Here is a 20,692-nt window from a genome sequence, read left to right as displayed (position 1 = left end):
AAAGCTGTAGGATGCACACACCTCTGCAAGGTGCTCCCGCTTCTCCTATGGGGCACCCCCACCTTCTTCCTGCCTTCCTGAAACCATGCACTCACAGCTCTCCCCCCTCTGCACAGGAGACTCCCACAGGGAAGGCCCAGGCCAGAGACAGTTGGTCCCTGACTCACCCTAACGCCTGTCCCAGAGCTGACCTCCACTCAGCAATGTCCAGTCAGTGGCTGGATGAATGTTATGCTGGGAGCTGCCTCATGGCACCCAACATCAGACACCCCAAAAGTTCTGCAGTAAATAGGCAATGACCCGGTTTATGAAGTGTCACCAAGGGCCTTTCCTTCATAATTATATGGTTTCCTTGTAAATGGCCTTAAAAAATTATAACCAACGACAAGCATACATTTAGCATTCATTTCATTCTTTCCAAACAACCTACAACATAATGGACATAACCAACCAGCAACTGCAAATTAAGATTTTTGTAGGTCATGATTTAAAAAAAAAAGAAAAAGGAAACAACCCAGCCCCGCAGCAACAACCCTGCTGATTTTGCTCTGGGTGAACAAGACTTGTGACATCCCTAGTCTATGCTTAATGCAGGAGCAACCGCACGGGTCACTCAGTCTCTCTGCGTGGCTGGGACAAAAATGCAGCACGAGCAGGCAGCTTCTCCTGAGCGTGGGAACAGAACATCAAGTGAATTTAATTATAAGGTTAGCAAGAAGAACTCTAACCTAGAAATTTATAAAATTTATAAAACTGCAAACCAACGTTGTTTCAATTCAGATTAAGACAAAATGACACAGTCTGCATTTTCTCCAAATTCCTTATGCATCCCTAGACTTGGTGGTCCATTTGCACCTATGCACAAAGAACCACCCCAAACAATTCCATTAAAGAATTGTGGGGTTTTTTTCCAGTATGGAAAACAACATATCTGAACATCTCTCACTCTCTATAAACTGTCAGCATTGGTGACAAACTCTTCAGAAGTTTCAATGCAGAGCCTATTTTAAATGCCCGCTGTATGAGCATCACTCTGCCTGAAAGGTACAGCGTCTGAGGCTGCGCTGTCCGCTCACAGGGTACGAGCACTGGCTGTAGCTTCACAGGGTCACATGCTCCATGCCAAGGGGGCCACACAAGGAAAGCTGGTACAGGCAGTCCTTGTGGGGAGTGCGGCCTCATCTTGGGAAAAACTGGGGTGCTTGTCTGAGATCTTGCCATCACAGCTGCCAGAGCCAGTGAAGGAAGCCTCTGGAAACCCCAGTCTCTCCATCTTCCTTACAGACAGAAACTGTGAACAGAAGCCCATCCAGACACACTTCTTTCCATTCTTTTTCCCAACAGGGAAACGGGACCAACGACACTGTTTGTGCATCTGATCTCTCCTGCCATGTGGCTGAGAACTCCCGTCAGCCCCCCTGGAGGCAGGGTGGGGATCCCTGCAGGGCACCGGGGGGCCTGCTGAGGGGCCAGGGCCCAGGGCTGGATGACCTCCCCGCTGCTGACCTGCCAGCACTGGGTGTCACAGCATCTTCTGATATCTTTTCATTTCCAACCAGAAAGTGCCAGAGATTCCAGAGTCTATGACTATGGACATCTAACAGGCATCTCCTGGACTCTGCGGGGGCCGAGGGCTAGGGATACACGTATTTGCACATATCTGTGGTTCTTAAACTTTGCCGCTCCCATCTCCTGTCAGGATCTGGTGAACGACACAGAGCTGCGTGCAGGCCCCATAGCTCTCATGAAGGCGCCCCTCGCGTCCCCCAGGATTCACACCCTCAGACGCCGCACTGTCTCCCACCTCCTTCATGCTCTGGGCTCCGGCTCAGACCTTGGCAGCACTGGCCGCATGCTGCCTTCTGTCTGTCACGGTCAGTTTTGTGCCCACTTGGGAGTCTGTGTCTGCAGTTCCTCAAACACTCAGCTGTGTGCTGCCGGGAAAGGTTTTGCAGCCTTGACTCAGGCCCATGACCAGCTGACTTCTGGATGATGCGGCCGGTCCCATTCTAGCAGAGAGTGCTCACGATGAAGCTGTGGGTGCTGGCTTCCCACTCGCCTGAGGGTTATAGCAGCTGGTGACATCAGACCCCTGCCGTCAGGAACCCAGGACACACACTGGCCCTTATGACACCACCTCAGCCGAGAGGCCACTTCTCAACGGAGTGCGACTGGGCACTTCTGAACCTCCCACACGTCCCGCCTTCTGGAAGCTTCCAGCCCAAAGAGCAGTGTAGTAGCTTCTCAAGATGCAGCTGAGGGACCGTTTTTTATCTTCTTACAGGCATATTTCAAGGGCATGCTTACATTAAAAATGTGTAACTTTAAGCAACATAAGTGTAGTTGCAATTCAGGGACTCAGAACCTTCAGCATCTAACTTAACACTAACACGCCTCCCAACCCTGAGGACGAGAGCCCTTGTGGGGGAGCATGAGCACACATTTACAGGGCTGACCAGCAGCCGAAGACCCCGAGTCACAGCGTTGTGTGTGGGGCTGGGCAGCTGAAGAAAGAGGCAGAAAGTCAGTGCACTAAATCCAAAGCTCCAAAACAAAGGGCCATTGGAAGAGAATGAATTCCTCTGTGTGAACAAGTCATTCAAGATCCTTGGAAATTCTGTCGTGTTGTACACTTCTGAGCCTCCCCTCCTTGAGCAGCTCACACCATGGAGGTTTCCCGAGGATGGCCTGCTGAGCCCCGCCTGTCCCAGGAATGGTCCAGGGATGGTCCGGGGATGGTCTGGGGGAAGGTCTGGGGACAGTTTGGGGACAGCCCGGGGGATGGTCCAGGGATGGTCTGGGGACGGCCTGAGGATGGCCTGGGGGACAGCCAGGGATGGTCTAGGGACAGGCTGGGGACAGCCTGGGGGGATGGCCCGGGGGATGGTCCGGGCACGGTATGGGGATGGCCTGGGCCACAGCCCGGGGACAGCCTGGGGATGGCCTGGGGGAAGGTCTGGGCACAGTCTGGGGATGGTCTGGGGGACAGACCGGGGATGGTCTGGGGATGGCCCGGGGGACGGTCTGGGGATGACCCGGGGGACAGTCTGGGGATGGCCTGGGGGACGGTCTGGGGATGGCCCGGGGGACAGTCTGGGGATGACCCAGGGATGGTCTGGGGATGGCCTCAGGGCAGTCTGGGGACGGTCTGGGGATGGCCTGGGGCACGGCCCGGGGACGGTCTGGGAATGGCCTGGAGATGGCCCGAGCCCTCCAGCACCCAGAGCGTGTGAGAAATGCTGAGCTCAGGCCCCACCTGATGCCCAGATTCAGATCCCCGGGAGCTGGTGTGCACGAGACACTGGAGAAGCTTCATGCGGGTGTGGACAGGGCACACGGCAGGAGCAAGCAGAGCCTGGAGCCAGGGGAGAGGGGGGCCGTCCACTGGGATAGCTGGCACTATGGTTTGAATGTAGTCCTGCAGACCTTTCTGTTTCACACTTTCTAAAATCAGCGATCATCACAGTAATTCAGACATTTTCACTAAAACTTCAGGCAGACGTCTGAGCAGTGGGAGCTGGGGTCAGACCCGGGCTCTGGGGGTCAGCCACCAGGGGTGAGTGACCCTGGGCCCACAACGCCCTCCGGGTCCATGTGGGCCTCCTTGTTGGGAGATGAGTGCCCAGGGAGATGGACCAACCGGGGAGCCCTTCCGAAATTGAGAGCTGCAGTCTGAGGTTTTCCAGGTAATAAGATAACCCTTTAATCTGCTGACACATGAGAGTGCTCAGCCCGGTTTCCATGTCCCGGGCACATAGCCTCTGAAATGCTGATGAAAATAAAACTAAACCAAGAAGACCTCCGTGCCCATTGGAAGCAAAGCATGCTGCCCCAAATAAGAGGCACGTTTTCCTTCTCAGGAGCAGTGGGAGTGTCCAGAGACACAGCAGTCACTGATCACGCTCTGATGGGGCAGTCTTACCCTACGGAAGAGCCTTAACACAAACAGCAGCAATGGTGCTTCCTCGAAGGGTATGACAACTCAGGGACAGACGCAGGACTCGCGCACACCAGGGACAGACGCAGGACTCGCGCACGCCGGGGACAGACGCAGGATACACCGGGGACAGACGCAGGACTCGCGCATGCCAGGGACAGACGCAGGACTCGCGCACGCCGGGGACAGACGCAGGATACACCGGGGACAGACGCAGGACTCGCGCACGCCAGGGACAGATGCAGGACTCGTGCACGCCGGGACAGACGCAGGATACACCGGGGACAGACGCAGGATACACCGGGGACAGACGCAGGACTCGCGCGCGCCGGGGACAGACGCAGGATACACCGGGGACAGACGCAGGACTCGCGCGCGCCGGGGACAGACGCAGGATACACCGGGGACAGACGCAGGACTCGCGCACGCCGGGGACAGACGCAGGATACACCGGGGACAGACGTAGGACTCGTGTGCACTGGGGACAGATGCAGGATACACCAGAGACAGATGCAGGACTCGCGCGCGCCAGGGACAGACGCAGGATACACCGGGGACAGACGCAGGACTCGCGCACGCCAGGGACAGACGCAGGATACACCGGGGACAGACGCAGGACTCGCGCACGCCAGGGACAGACGCAGGATACACCGGGGACAGACGCAGGACTCGTGCACGCCGGGGACAGACGCAGGACTCGCGCACGCCGGGGACAGACGCAGGATACACCGGGGACAGACGTAGGACTTGTGTGCACTGGGGACAGATGCAGGATACACCAGGGACAGACGCAGGACTCGCGCGCACCAGGGACAGACGCAGGATACACCGGGGACAGACGCAGGACTCGCGCGCGCCAGGGACAGACGCAGGATACACCGGGGACAGACGCAGGACTCGCGCGCGCCAGGGACAGACGCAGGATACACCGGGGACAGACGCAGGACTCGCGCGCGCCAGGGACAGACGCAGGACTCGCGCGCGCTAGGAACAGATGCAGGACACACCGGGGACAGACGTAGGACTCACGCATGTCAGGACAGACGCAGGACTCAGGTGTGCCAGGACAGACGCAGGACACACACATGCTGAGGACAGATGCAGGACACACACATGCTGGGGACAGATGCAGGACTCGTGTGTGCCAGGGACAGACACAGGACTCATGCGCTGGGGACAGATGCAGGACACACACATGCCGGGGACAGATGTAGGACTCACACTTGTCGGGTGCTGGGCAGCAGCTTCCAGTTGTAGCCTCACCCTCTGAGGCATCATCACGTCATCCTGAAGCAAAGAACACAGTTTAAATTCACATAAAGTAACTCCCACAAACAAGAAAGAAAAAGACATGGGCACCTGGGTGGCTCAGTCATTAAGTGTCTGCCTTTGGCTCAGATCATGACCCCGGGGTCCTGGGATCGAGCCCCACATCGGGCTCCCTGCCCCACGGGAAGCCTGCTTCTTCCTCTCCCACTCCCCCTGCTTGTGTTCCCTCTCTCGCTGTGTCTCTCTCTGTCAAATAAATAAAATCTTAAAAAAAAGAAAAGAAAAGAAAAAGACACAACACCTAACAGTGAAATGGGCAAGAGATGGGAACAGGCAACAGAGATGGTACATACAGGCCCAGGAACCCCATGAGTCAGTGGAGAGATACTGGCAACCTCCACAAGGGCACACACTCTGGGCATCATCCAGCAGTCTGAGGATACACACCCCTAAGACGCAGCAATTTTACCCACTGGGGAAAAGAGTCCTGCACGTGTGCATCAGAAGACATACAGAAATGCTCATGGCAGCAGCATTCAAACAGAACCAGCCGATGTCTGGGATGCCAGAATGGATAAATCGTCTAAGTCACTACAGTCAGTGCCAGTCACCAGTGAAACTAAGGCACAGCTACACCAACACAAATAACTCACAGACACGTGCTGGGTGAAAGATGCAAGACAAGAGAAGATACATAATACTGTACCATTTACTTAAAACTCAAAATCAAGCAAAATTAACCATATTATTTAAGAAATGTAGACATAATGCAAATTCTAGAGAAAAGCAAGAAAATTATATTTCTGAAGTTGGAATAATGGTCACTCTGCAAGGGGATGGAGGAGCAAGCGTCCCTCTGGGGTCCTGGTCACGTGGCAACTTCCTGACCAGGAGCTGCTCACGTATATATTTGCTTCCTAATCAATCCTCAAAGCACATGAATGTTTTGTGCATTTTTCTATAGGTATATTCTATTTTACAATAAAAAAGCATTTCAGTGTTTTGTTTCAGGGTGCAAATGTACCCAACGTAAGAACTAAAAGTACTGTCACTGGGAAGATACTATCTTTAAACTGAGCAATAAACTAAAAGGCCTGTACTTCTACTCATATTCCTGCAAAATGGCCTCATGAGCATTGTGCTTATCAAATCATCTGTGACAAATGGAGTTGGGGGGCCTGTGGCTGAGGCAGGGAAGGGGGAGGAAGATGAGGGGAAGGAAAATGGGGGAGGGAGGGGGGAGGAGGAAGAAGGTGTGGGGGGGCAGGAGGAGGAGGAAGGACACAGGAGGTGCCGAAGGGCAGGGGTGGAGGGCAGGTCCCGCACCAGACGCAGCAGAGCCCCGAGCTGAGCAGGCAGGAGGATGGAGTCGGAGGAACCTGGGGTGAAAGACTGTCAGAACAGGAGCGGAAAGGAAACCCTGAGCAAACTCGAGGCTTTTCCAATCCCTGAATCCCTCCCTGGCTGCAGCCAGGGGCACACTTACGGCAGCGTGCGGGGTCGACCAGGCTGGGAACCTTGAAAGGGACACAGGAGAACTGGGGAGCTGCAGCAGAACAGAGGGGCAGGCGAAGTTGAGGGGGCACAAGAGGTCACACCCCAGGTCAGCAAGACAGCAGGGCAGGGGACAAAGTGGCAATCTCCCTTAAAGGGAAGGTCTGCTGATCAAAGTCCTGAAAAATGGCTCCCGTGTCTGGTGGGAGAATTTTACAAATTTCTGACCATCTCCTAAACCAGTCTTTGACGCCTGTTATCGGGTTACACGTGGGAACGGGTAAAAGCCAGCACACAACCATATGGGTATTTCAAAAAGGTCACAGGTTAGGGTTAGAGCTGGTCTCTGCCCCATGGCATGACCGCCCCTGGACCCTATGCAGGGCTGCAGAATGTGGCCTGGGGTTCAAGGCACAGCGCACCACCACAGAGGGAAGCACGGTTACCTGTGAACCCTGGTGAGCACCCAGAGATCTACACCCGTCTTCTGACCTCCCATTCCCACAACTCACCAGCGGCGCACGGGCCCCACAGCACGGGGAAGGGGCACCTTGTGTGCCTTTCTAGAACATGGGCCAGCCCAGTCCTGTATTTGGTTGGCCCTCAGAAATACTTGCAGGGCAAATGAAATGTCCACTTCAGACTGAACAGGGTTTTCAATTACTCCACCATTTACAAAACACTCGCATATACTCTTTTTTTGGATATTTATCACGAGGAGCTAAAATTATCCCTGTTTTGTAGCCAAAGGAAACAAGGCTTGAAAAGGCTACGTCTTACCCCCAAGATCTCACAGCAATTACATACCAGGGTTAAAATTTGAATATGGGACTAACTGAGAAACCAACCTATGCTAACAGCAAAGCTGCCCAGAAATTCCCAGCTCTCAAGAACATTCCAGTGTAAGTTTCCACCACCTCCTGAAGTAGAATCACTCCCGGGCGTCTAATGTCAACCCCTGGGGTCCACAGAGTGTCCTGGAGGCGGCTGACACGCTCACTGACAGTAGCTGAGAAATTCAAGGAGGAACGCAACGAGCAAACACTGAAGCCAAAACCCAAACAGCACGACAGGTACACACTATCTGAGTGCACAGTGGCCCGTGGGTCACAGAGAAACCCCTTGTTCTCCGAGACCATCATGAGAGAAGAAAAACTGGCCAAAAAGATGGGAAGATGAAAAGGTCTTTATTACACATGAAAACCACGCGGTATTTTAATAAGAAGCCCAAATGTGTGTCTGTCGGGGGTCGTGATCCGCACCACCTTTCATGCTAGCGCTCGTCCTGGAAAGGGGGCAGCTCTGGTCCAGGTCCACAGGGCTCACAGCTGGTGCCAAACATCAGCAGCTGGTTTTAACAAAAGTCAGCTGGTATTTGAAATGCAAAGGAGAGGAGCCCAAGGGCTGGACATATAGTCCTGACCCCACGGAGCCCAGGAGGGAGGGCTCAGAAGCCTCCATACTTGTTTGCCTGAGAGCATGCAAGAGCCCCAGACCGGCTGGAATTCCACAGTGATACCCAGTTCAGAAACAATGATCTTGGGAGCCTAGAGCAAAGGATTTTGACGTTTTATAAAAATAACATTAATTCGGAATGAAATGCTGTTTCCTTTCTGACCACAAAAATAATGGGTAGGAAAAAACTCATCTAGTCAAAGAATTTTGTAGTTAAAAGAAACCTGGAGCTTCAAGTTAAGTAGCTTCTGAGTTTCTCTAGTGTTTCCCTTTTCTCTATTTCTATTTCTGAGTGAGAATTCTGAATGAGAATGGTCTAGGAAGAGCATGGCTGTGGGCTCTTGGGGACCACCACCATCAGGCAAAAGCTAGAGGCAGACAGAAGCCTGGGACATGCAGAGTATGGGATGGGCTGCCTGCAGATGAAAGTTACCCTCAGCCACAAGAAGATCTCCCTCTATGGCAGAATGAAAAGTCGATTTTGTTTCTTTTTTTGTCAAGTGTCCTTATGCTTGGCTTTCAGACACGTAGACTGGAAGACAGGAAAAAGTTACGTGGTCAGGTCTCCACACTCAGGACCCACACTCCAGGTTGAAAGCCTGCTTCCAAAGCACAGGGTCAAGGGACTTACATATGGTAGCTTCCCGTGTGTCTCTGCTCAAACTCCGAGTTACGGAAAAGTTTCCTGCTCACGGTTTGCTACATAGCTTCAGCATGCCAGGTCGTGACCCGAGTTCAGGTGCCTCCAAATTCCACCTGGCAGAAGTGACACACTAAACTCCTGCTCTGTTCAGCTAAGAGATGTATCAAATATTTTAAAAGTCTGCAACAGTAACGGAGAGTTAGGAGAAGCACTGGCAGGCACTGGGCTCAGATCCACGTGAAGGTACGAACCCAGAAAACACAAGCCACTTTTGGCCTGAAGGCCTCGCTGATCCTGGTTCTGAGAGGAGGGAAGTCAGAGACCAGGCTGCTCACAACTGGGGAGGGGGGCGGGTGCGGCTCAGGCCGAAGCCCTGACCTTCCCAGGGTGAGAGGGGTCTGAGGTGCACTGCCCTGGTGGTCCCAGGATGGCGGCCCTCCCAGGCACCCGGAAAAAGCAGGGAGAACCTCGGAGGAAGTGGACTCTTGTCTGAGGCCTCAAACTGCACAGGGAGTGTTCGGACACAGCAGCCGGGGCACAAGGGTAACTAGGCACGTGAGTAAAACATACGAAACAACACACTAGTAAGACTCCCAGAAAGCAACCATTAAGAAAATAATTCAAAAGAGTTAAAAATGAATAATCATAAGTAAGACCACAGAAAATATCTATTCAGTAAAAAAGGCTGAGGCAGCAGGGGAAGAATGGAGGAATGAATGAATGCGTGAGATGGAAAATAAACAGGGAATGGCAGGCATGCACACTGTCAAGTAAAGAACAACAAATGTGATTAAACTCATTCTTTAACCAGAAGTAAAGACTGTCAGACTGCATTTTAAAAAACAAACACAGAAACAAAACAAGATCCACCCATATGCCATTTGCAAGAGACAGACTTCAGGCTCAAAGACAGAACGACGGAACATGGGAGGATGGAAGACCCTCACGGGAGACAGAGAGGGGGGCGGCATGTGGACGGAAGTCCAACCCATCAGAAAGGGGACGGCTGTGAGTACAGCTGCACACCACTACACCGGAGGAAGAAGCAGAAATGCACAGACCCGAAGAGAGAAATGGGTAAGAGCTGGGACTCGACGCTTACCATGCATACCGGACAGGACCGCGGCACGGGCGCCCGCAGAGAAGGGGGGCCACGCCATCGACCAGCGTTCAGCCCATGGCAGGGGCCACAGTGTTCAAAGTACTGAGATCCCAGAACGTATGTTCTCTGACCACAACAAAATTAAGTCAGAAATCAAAAACAGGAGGACACTGTGGAAATCTACCCCCAACACGTGGAGATGAACAAGGCACTTCCAGACAGACAGCGAGCAGAAGAAGAAACCATGATGTTTTCTGAGCTGAATGGAGGGGAAAACGTGACACAGCGACACAGCTAAGGCCACGCCTGTGCCAACAAAGACAGGTTTTTTAGGAAACAGCAACGAAAAAGAGCAAACTAAACGAAAAGTAAACAGAAGAAAATAGTAAAGATTTGAGCAGATATAGAAATAGAGAAAAGGAAAACACTAGAGAAAATCAGCTGAGACAATGGTTGGTTCTTTGAAAACAACAAGAAATTTAACAACCCTTTAGCTATGCTAGAGACCAGCAAACTTTTTCTATAAAGGCCCAGATACTAGATATTTTAGTCTTTGCAGCCATATGTGGTTCCTGCCAATATTCTTCTTTTGTTTGTTTGTTTGTTTTGTTTTTACAACACTTTAAAAAAAAAAAAGACCATTTTTAGCTTAGAGACCATAAAAAACAGGCTGCCAGCGGTTTTGGCCCATGAGCTGTCCTCTGTTGACTCCTGAGCTGGACAGAGAAAGAGAAAAGACACAAGGAAGTAGATTCCGGGACGAAGAGGAAGACAGCAGGGCCGGCCTCACAGAAGAGAAGAGAACCGCGGGAGAGCTCGGACCAACCACAGGCCAGGAAGACGCTTCAGATGAAACGCACGACTCCGAGAAAGACGTGGGTGTCTGAAATTCACTAAAGGAGAAATACAAAATCCAAATAGATCTATAAAAAGTAATATATACACACACACACACACACACACACTGAATTAGGAATTAAAAATCTCTCCCCACAAGGAAGTCCAAGTTCAGACAGCATGAAGAGTGAATTCTACCAGACATTTAAAGAAGAAAAGGGGGCGCCTGTCTGGCTTAGTCAGTGGCACATGTGACTCTTGATCTCAGGGTTGTGAGTTTGAGACCCACGTTGGGTGTAGAGATTATTTAGAAATAAAATCTTAAAAAAGAAAAGAAGAAGAAATGGTACGTTGCCTTCACAAAGTCTCCAGAAATAGCGGCGGTAGGGATACATCCCACTTCCCTCTAAGTGGCTGACATTAGCCGGTACCAACGCTAGATAAGGAGGCCATCAGAAAGCTACAGAGCAATACTGGGCATGAACATAGACAAAAGGGCTGTTTGACCAAATACTGGCAAGCCAACCAGCAACATACACAAAGGACTGTTCCATGGTCTAGTGGGATTTCCCCAGGAGTGAAGGGTGCTTCACCATCTGAAAGCCAATTAATGTCATACGTGAAAAGGACAGAAAAAAGAACAATTGCTATATGACAATCTCAATAAATGCAGAAAAAGGATTTCACAAAATCTAATGGTCATTCAGGATAAAAATTCTCAATAGGAATAGAAAGGAACTTCCCCATCTTGATAAAAGGCACCTACGAAACCCTCCAGCAGTTAACATCTCAAAGGTGCCCTCGCACTCACAGCACTGTACGGAGCCTCTGGTCAGTGGAACCAGACAAGAAAGGAGGCTAAAAGGCATCCAGATTGGAAAGGAAGACATGACACTGCCTTGATTTGCAGACGGCATGATTTTGTATTTAGAAAATCCTAAAGAATCTACAAAAAAATACTAAGCTATTTAATAAACAAGTTCAGCAAGGTCACAGAATACAAGATCAAAACACAAAAATAAATTGTATTTCTGTTGATAGTTTCCTTCACTGTGCAGAAACTTTTTATTTTGATGAAGTCCCAATAGTTTATTTTTGTTTTTGTTTCCTGTGTCTCAGGAACACATCTAGAAAAATATTGCTACGGCTGACATCAAAGATATTACTCCCTGTGTTCTCCTCCAGGATTTTTATAGTCTCACATTTAGGTCTTTCATCCACAACACTAAAAGCCAACCTACTAGGAGCAGGAAGATGGCGGGACAGTAGGAGGACCCTAGGCATGCCTCACACCATGAACACAATTAGACAACTATCAAATTGTCCCAAATACCCCGGAAATGGATCTGAAGACTGACACAACTAAAAAGAGAGAAGAGGCCACATGGAAGAAGCTTCACTATGAAAAAAAAAAAGGCAACCTATGGAATGGGAGAAGATACTTGCAAAAAACATATTCTATAAAGGGCTAGAATGTAAAATATATAAAGAACTTATAAAACTCAACACTCCCAAAATGAATAATCCAATTAAAAATGGGCGCCTGGGTGGCTCAGATGGTTAAGCGTCTGCCTTCGGCTCAGGTCATGATCCCAGGGTCCTGGGATCGAGTCCTGCATCGGGCTCCCTGCTCAGCGGGGAGCCTGCTTCTCCCTCTGCCTCTCTCTGTCTCTCATGAATAAATAAATAAAAAGTTTAAAAAAAATGGGCAAAAGACATGCATAGAAATTCTTCTAAATAAAAATACGAGATGCACAACAGACACATGAAAAAGTGCTCAACAACACTTGGCATCAGGGAAATACAAATCAAAACCTCAATGAGACACCACCTCACACCAGTCAGAATGGCTAAAATTAACAAGTCAGGGAACGACAGATGTTGGCGGGGATGTGGAGAAAGGGGAACCCTCCTACACTGTTGGTGGGAATGCAAGCTGGTGCAACCACTCTGGAAAACAGTATGGAGGTTCCTCAAACAGTTGAAAACAGAGCTACCCATGACCCAGCAATTGCACTACTGGGTATTTACCCCAAAGATACAAATGTAGGGACCCGAAGGGGCACCTGCACCCCAGTGTTTATAGCAGCAATGTCCACAATAGCCAAACTGTGGAAAGAGCCAAGATGTCCGTCAACAGATGAATGGGTAAAGAAGAGGTGGTTTATATATACAATGGAATATTATGCAGCCATCAAAAGGAATGAGATCTTGCCATTTGCAATGATGTGGCTAGAACTAGAGAGTATTATGCTAAGTGAAATAAGTCAATCAGAGAAAGACAATTATCCTATGATCCCAATGATATGTGGAATTTAAGAAACAAAACAGATGAATGAACATACAGGAGGGGAAAAAAGAAAGAGGGAAACAAATCATGAGAGACTCTTAACTATAAAGACAAACTGAGGGTCGATGGAAGGAGGTGAGTGGGGGATGGGTACTAAGGAGGGCACATGTTATGATGAGCGCTGAGTGTTGCATGTAAGTGATGAACCACTGAATTCTACTCCTGAAACCATTACTGAACTGTAGGTCAACTAACTAGAATTTGAATAAAAAAGACCTGAGGGCGCCTGGGTGGCTCAGTCGGTTGGGCGACCGCCTTCGGCTCAGGTCACGATCCTGGAGTCCCGGGGATCGAGTCCCGCATGGGGCTCCCTGCTCGGCGGGGAGCCTGCTTCTCCCTCTGACCCTCTTCCCTCTCGTGCTCTCTCTCTCTCATTCTCTCTCTCTCAATTAAAAATCTTTAAAATATAAAAATAAAAATAAATTAAAAAGACCTGAGCTGAGATCAAGAGTTGGACACTTAGCTGACTGAGCCACCCAGGTGCCCCAACGCAAAAAGATTTTTTAAAAAATAGCCAGAAATATTGAAGTAGATGAACAAGAGGACTTACAGAATCAAACTACACTGTGTTCTGTAAAGCTGCAATGTGGCAAACGAAGGACAGACCAACAGCCCAAATGGACAGGACACAGAGGCCAGAAACAGGTCCTACACACATCAACACCGGATTAAAGACAGCTCAGAAAGCTATGAGCAAGGGCCTTTCTTTCAACAACAATGCTACACCCACTGGAAATCCCCATGAGAAGGAGTCATTTGGGACCTCTACGTCACATGCAGATAGAAGTAATTTCTAGATTGACTATAGATCTGAATGTGAAAAGTAACAATAAAGCTTCCAGAGAATGATATAGAAAAACATCATCATGAGAGTGAGGTAAACAAAAATTTCACAACTGGGGAAAAAAGCACTAACAATAAGGAAAAGATTGATAAACTGGACGACAGTAAATTAGAAACTTCTATTCACTCAAAACTATTAAAGAATAAAAAAAGAACATGTGACACTTGATCTCGGGGTCGTGAGTTTGAGCCCCACATTGGATGTAGAGATTACTAGATAAATAAGAAATAATAAACAAACAAACAAACTTAAAAAAAAAAGGAATAAAAATGAAAGCCACACAGCAGGAGGAGCTCTTTGTGATTCATACATGCAACGAAGGACTTATATACAACACATCTTATTAACTTATTGAAGAAAAAGAGGCAACATCATAAAAAAATGGGTAAGAGACATGAGCAGGCAATACACGAAGAAATATCCACCTGCAACCTCATCAGACATCAGGGAAATGAATTTAAAACCACACACAGTCACCACCATGTCATCACACCAGATGACTCAAGTGAAGAAGACCAGACACAGGAAGGGCCAGGAGACAGGCCAGCTAGCACGCCTTCACACTGCTGGACAGGCGCCTGCTGCAGGTGAGCACAGCACCATGGGCGCTCCAGTCCCTCCTCCCGTACGTGACAAGCAGACCCACAGTCGCATGTGTGCTGAAAGAAATGTACAAGCATTTCCTGGCAGCATTGCTCAAAGACCCAAATGTTGAACCAGCAGAAGGGTGGAGCTGGGCACCTCCGTATTCTGGACTATCACACAGCAATAAAAGTTGTGAAATGCTGCTATGCAAAAGTCAGCACTAATCTCCAAAACGTAACGTTGGGCAAGATAAGCCAGACACAAAAGAATATGTGAGGAATTACATATAGGTCAAAATAAGATAAAACTAACCTTGGGTGTTTGCATTCCAGTCATGCTGTAGACAAGAGAATGGGGTTTCTGAGGAGGAAGAGGAGGGCCCGTGAGAAGCCGGCAGTGCTCTGGTCCTGCACCTATGGACGACTACACAGGACAGCTCAGTTTCCCATAACTCCGTGAACTGTACACTTATGACCTGCACCCTTATCTGTGTATATGTTAAACTTAAATAAAAATGAGCAAAAACAATTCCAAGTAGAGTTTAGATCAAAATATAAAAGGTAAAAAAGAAATAAAGGATCTGGAACTAAGAGAATAACTTCAGAGCCTAAAAGTAGGAAAAAATGTCTCAAGAAGAAGGCACAATGAGACTGACTGTAAAGGAAAAGATTACTAAATGGACCTGTCCTAAAATTAAGAATTCTATTTATCAACTGGTAGCTTTCAGATAGTGAAAAGGCAAGCAAGCCACAGAGTGAGAGAAGCGGACACAAAAGGCTATATATGACGCCTCTTATAAAAAGTTCAAAACCAGGCGGAACTGTCACATCAACAAACAGGACAATATTTAACTTTGGGAAGGATAAGAAACGTAATCGAGAAGGAGCAAGAAAGGGGTTCTGGGGTGATCCACATATCTGCTTTATGAGGATCCGCTGAGGTGTACATTTACGTCCAGTGCCCTTCTCTAGGCGTGTTCTTCTTAACAATCTAAGTGATGACACAAACACAACTGTGAGCGTGATAAGGGTTTGGCAGAACCACTTCTATGTGACTCTGCCCTGGAGGCTTGGCCCACATGGCGAGCCAAGACCAGGGGATATGAGCTCTCGGTCAGAAACACGTAAAAGTCTATTCATCACTTCACAGTGAACTGTTAAAACAAACAAGAGCCCTACTATACCTAACCTACTATAACTAATAAGGTAATTTAGCAGATTTACAGCAATAAAACTGGTATTAACTTTTAATATCAGTTTTTGATAGCACCAAAACCCAGAAAATACTTAGTGATGTATTTTGTTAAATTTATGCAATACCTGTATAATGAAAACTATAAAACATTTGAGAGAAATCCAAGAAGCCTAAATAAATGAAGAGATGTACCATGTTTATGGATTAGAACACTCAGTGTTGGTAAGACCTCCAGATGGGTCTATAGATTCAATGCAATTCCAATAAAAACTCAAGCAGACTTGACAGCTGAATCTAAATGTCTACAGAAATTCTAAAGACCTAAAAAAAAAAAAAGCAATTTTGAAAAGGAAGAACACAGCTAGAGGACCTAACCATACCTGATTTTTTCAATACAACTACCCTGTAGCTTCATTCTTGCTGCTGCCATGGGAACAAAGGCAGCATGGAAGTGGCTCACGGACAGAGACGAAGCGTCTGCACTGTGTCTGGCCCCCCGACCTTCAACAGAGGTGCCAACTGGCTCGGATGCTAAAGCCGGGTACACAGAGGAAGACCGTCACCCACAATCCCCCCTGCACACCACACTCGATGAACCCGAACAGCTGAGACACCTACGTGTAAAAGACAAAACCTCTAGGAAAAAACAGGGAGAAAGTCTTGGGGTAGACAAAGACTTCTTAGGTTCTTAGGACAAAAAAAAGCACAAATCTTGACAGGAAAAACTGGTAAGATAGACTTAATCCTAATTCATAACTTCTGTTCATTAAGACACGTCTGGGAAATGAAAACAAAGGCAAGCCACAGACTGGGAGAAAGGACCTGTATCTGAGTAAAAAAGTCGAAAGACTTGAAGTACTCTTCACACAGGAAGATACACACATGACCAGTGAACGCCCAAACGAAGAAGACTCGGCATCTTTAGTCACCGGGGAGATGCAATCCAAAACCACAGGAGACAGTCCCATAGGCATGCCCTGAGGCTCAAATCTCAAAGACGGACAACTCCAAGTGTTGGGAGAAACTCAATAAGCTCTTGTAAATCGCCGGGAATGTAAAGGGGTTCATCCCTTTTGGAAAATCGTTCTGAAGCCTCTTACAAAAGCAAATGTGCGTGTTTATATCACCCATCAGTTCTGTCCAAGATTTATTTACCAGAAGCAATGACTGCACATCCACGGTTAGACCTGCACAAACTTCCGCGGTGTCTGTACTCACGGCAGCTGAACACCGGAGACCACGCAGCATCCACCGCCGGGCACCTACAGGAGGCGTCCCCTGGAAGAGCCGGTTCAGCAGCAGCGAAGGCCGACGTACTGATGTCAGCAACAACACGGGTAAATCTCAAAAACAGTACGCGGAGTAGAAAGGGCCAATGGCAAGATCACATACTGTATGATTCCATTTATATGAAGTTCTGGAACAGGAAAAAAACCCTAACAAAGGGAAGGAGGGTGTGAGTGCGAAGTGGTGTGAGGACACGCTAACCTGGACTGAAGTGGCCCTTATGTGGGCGTGTGCGTTTGTCAGACCCACTGAATGTGCACGCTCAATGGGTGTCTTTTATTAAGTGGTTGATTTTTAAATCTGTCTCCAATAAAGCATGCCTAGTATTTAGGAAGAAAGTTTAATCTGAGTTCACTCCTTGATGCTTTTTAAAAATACTGTCAAGTTCTGGGTTTAGGGCACCAGTGTTCAGGAGGACACAGCAGTTCCCCCCCCCCCGCCGAATGCACTGCCGTTTCTGCCGTTCTAGTTCCCAGTCCCCATCCGTATGCACACACAACTTTTCTGTAGCCATGATTCTAGCAGAAGCACACAAAAGTAATTTGGGATCAAGCATGTGGATTCACTAAACACATACACATTCAAGCTGCGCAGTTTCCTCTGCTGACAAAACGGGAGACTGTGTGGCCAACGCCCCTCCCCTGGCTCGCAGCTCCTCTGAGAAAGGAAATCCCTGTAACTGGGAGAGAAGACAAGCATTCCTCGGATCAGCAAGAGATTCAGCAGGAAGGAGGAGGAGCACAGGGGATCTGGGCTGCAGGGGCAGGATGGGGGGCTGCCCGGGGCTCATGCAGCCCAGAGCAGACACCCCTCTCATCTACCTCCTGCCCTCCTGTTCCCCAGGGCAGGTCAGCGTGTGCGCCCCTGCCAGCTGGGGCATAGTGGCCCCTCTCGTCCACCAGGCCCCAGCGTGAGGGTAGGAAATAGCAGGGGCCCGTGGCAGAGGGATGAGCAGAAGTCACTGCCGCCGGGGAAGGGGCAGGAGGTGCACCACCTTCTCCTGAAGCTTGTCGGAGCAGAGTCTGCCTGCGGGTCTGCAGTCTGTCCGTCTGCAGTGGCCCAAGTCCACGTTGCAGCAAGCTGTCTCCCTGGCCAGCAGGTTTCGGGACCAGCACTCGGAGGGAGCAGCTGAACAAACACCCAGCTCATCCCCCGTTCCTAGGAACTAAAATGAAAACACTCTACACAAACAGAAAATATTTCAAAAGCTCACTGCTGTCTGGGGCATTAGTCTCTCTAAAGAAATGAAGGTTAGTGGCACTCGGCAAGAGCCGGAGCCTGCCAAGAACTAATGCCCACAGCCAACAAAAACAGCCGAGGGCGGCTCCCGTGAAGCAGCATGAGCAGCCACGTGCGGAGACTGCCGGGGCTTTCTCTGTTCCAGAAAACCTTTCATGAGTGTTGAGAAAGAACCTGTCTCCCTTCCAAGAACAAGAGCAGGAGCCATGCGCGAAGGACTGATGCGCAGTTCTCTCCCTCATTAATTAAGGGCATCACCTGCTTCTTGGTGGGGCTACTTGGCCCTTTCTGGGAACGGTCACCACGAAGATCACGTGGCCCTCCTCCTGACCCAGCCAACGCCCTCCCGGTCTCGCTCTAACAGAGCCCATAACTTATCTCTCAGGAAAGAGGAGAGGTTGTGGTGTGTCCGGAGAAGCAGAGGCGGGGGGAGGGGGGAGGCCACCTGACCGCCCCCCAGCACTGCTCCCACGCGGGTCCCAGCAAACACCCCCAAGGACGGGGTAGCACACAGGCATCAACACACACTCACAAGAGTTGATAAAGTCTGGGGCGCCTGGGTGGCTCAGCTGTTAAACTTCTGAAATAAGACCATTCATTTGTAATACATTAACACAACGGGAATGGTAATCCTGGAACAGTGAAGCACAGGGTCCTAGGAAAGCTCTTGAGATCACATCCTGGCCACGTCTGCCTTCGGCTCAGGTCATGGTCCCAGGGTCCTGGGATCGAGCCCCGCATCGGGCTCCCTGCTCCGCGGGAAGCCTGCTTCTCCCTCTCCCACTCCCCCTGCTTGTGTTCCCTCTCTCGCTGTGTCTCTCTCTGTCAAATAAATAAATAAAATCTTAAAAAAAAAGAGTTGATAAAGACTGTATAACAATTTTTAAACAAACTTTGAGTTTTCTGTCACTTGTTTATTTTAATGGAGGGGGATGTCTATTTACCATGATACATTGTTGAAGACAGAACAAAAAGCATGACTTTTTAAAACATGGCAAAAGTACTTCTGATTTGCCAACCGCTGAAGCTCACCCCAATTATGAACAGAATCACACAAAAACCCGTGTAGTTCCCTGCACACTAGTATCGATGAGACCAGAGCAATGACCCAGAGGCAGCGAGGCACCGAGGCACCGAGGCACCAGCCCGTAGGCCCAGCACCGCCCCCTCCTGCGCCTCTCCTCTCCCCAGGGCTTCCTTCTAAGCTGAGCGGCTCCCCCCACCCCGCCTTGCCTGTGCAGCCAAAATTTCTAGCTGACACTCTATTGGAAAAGCAGGCATCTGCAGGCCCCGTGGATAGCTGGCTCGACTTGCTGCAGACCTGAACCCGTGACATTGCTCAACTGTGTCCTAAAGTTGCAGCAGATACCAACACTCTTTTCTGAATGACCCCACATGGAACTCACAAGTCAGACATAAAAATCAGTGGGCATGGGATGCAGAGAGGAGAAAAGCAAACCTCCTTACCTGCTGGCAACAGGTGTGTTTAACCAGTTACTGGCCATAGGTCATTCTACATAGAGCGAAACACCACCACGCAGCGGCCTGGGCTCAAGCGCTTTGCCTCTTGAGTACCTGGGAGGTACTCAGTCCCCTTCCTTCTGCCTCAACCTTCCACCCTCCCCAAACGCACAGTTTGGCCTGCCCTCCCAGGGTGCAGAGAGCCACAGACAAACAAAATTAACCATTAATGCATCTCATTAACCTGGGACCTGGGAAGCAGAGAGAATCAGCCACCCCTGGAGCTGCTGGGAGACAAACAAAACAGGGGGACTCCCAGAAGTACCCCAGTACGTGGGAGGAAAGGCTTCCGGGAGCCGAAAGCCTAAGCTCTAACTCCTAAAAGCAACTGTGAGCATGAAGTGCATGTTCACAGTCCCCAGCTGGAAGGTCAGACTGTAACATGCAAAATTACAAAGAAATAGAAATCATGGAGAAATGAGCAGACTGTAAGACCTAACATTCACACACAAGAGACCCAAGAGGAAAAAACAAGATAGAAAAAAAAATTACGAGCTAATATTGAAAAATTCATCTTATTTGAAAAAAAACCTTGAAGCTATGCTTTGAAAGAGCTCACCAAATTCCAGGAATGATTCTTAACAATCAGAAAAATTCCAAATTCCAAAATCATGGGAAAAAATCGTATAAATCTTCAGTAACATGTTTTAAAAACCAATAAATCCCAACTGACACAGAAAGAACATCTGACAAAACCCAGCACATATTCACGAGGAAAGCTGTCAGCCAGCCAGGACAGAGCGGACCCCGCGGGACCTGGAAGGGCAAGGGTGCTGCCCTCACCCAGCACAAGTTCTATTCGGTGCTGGGAGGCAGAAGCGGGGTGAAGGGCACAGAGGTCGGAGAGGAAGAAATAAAACCACCCTCTTTGCAGAAGACGTGACCGTCTGTCTAGGAAGTCCTCGGGAACCTACCCCAAAACCTAGAGCTAAAAG

The 20,692-nt window shown here is 49.3% G+C and overlaps 1 protein-coding gene across 8 annotated transcripts in view; it reads right to left on the bottom strand.

Moving 5' to 3' along the window:
* QTGAL (queuosine-tRNA galactosyltransferase) overlaps positions 1-20,692 on the bottom strand; it is a 96,515-nt gene that overhangs the window by 55,325 nt on the left and 20,498 nt on the right. For 7 of the 8 annotated variants that reach the window (XM_028112401.2, XM_088028078.1, XM_088028079.1 and 4 more), the window contains exon 5: positions 5,159-5,224. In XM_028112401.2, coding sequence (XP_027968202.2) covers positions 5,159-5,224 — 66 coding nt within the window. Of the gene's footprint in view, positions 1-5,158; positions 5,225-16,928; positions 17,147-20,692 lie in introns of all 8 variants that reach the window. The other variant, XM_028112406.2, reaches the window with a different exon arrangement.

This window comes from Eumetopias jubatus, unplaced genomic scaffold (assembly GCF_037043125.1).
Source record: "Eumetopias jubatus isolate StellerSeaLion01/CBP00866 unplaced genomic scaffold, mEumJub1_p1.0 scaffold_10, whole genome shotgun sequence".
NCBI lineage: Eukaryota > Metazoa > Chordata > Mammalia > Carnivora > Otariidae > Eumetopias > Eumetopias jubatus.
The sequence above is the reverse complement of the archived record's forward strand: the minus strand, read 5'-3'. Positions and strand labels throughout refer to the sequence as shown.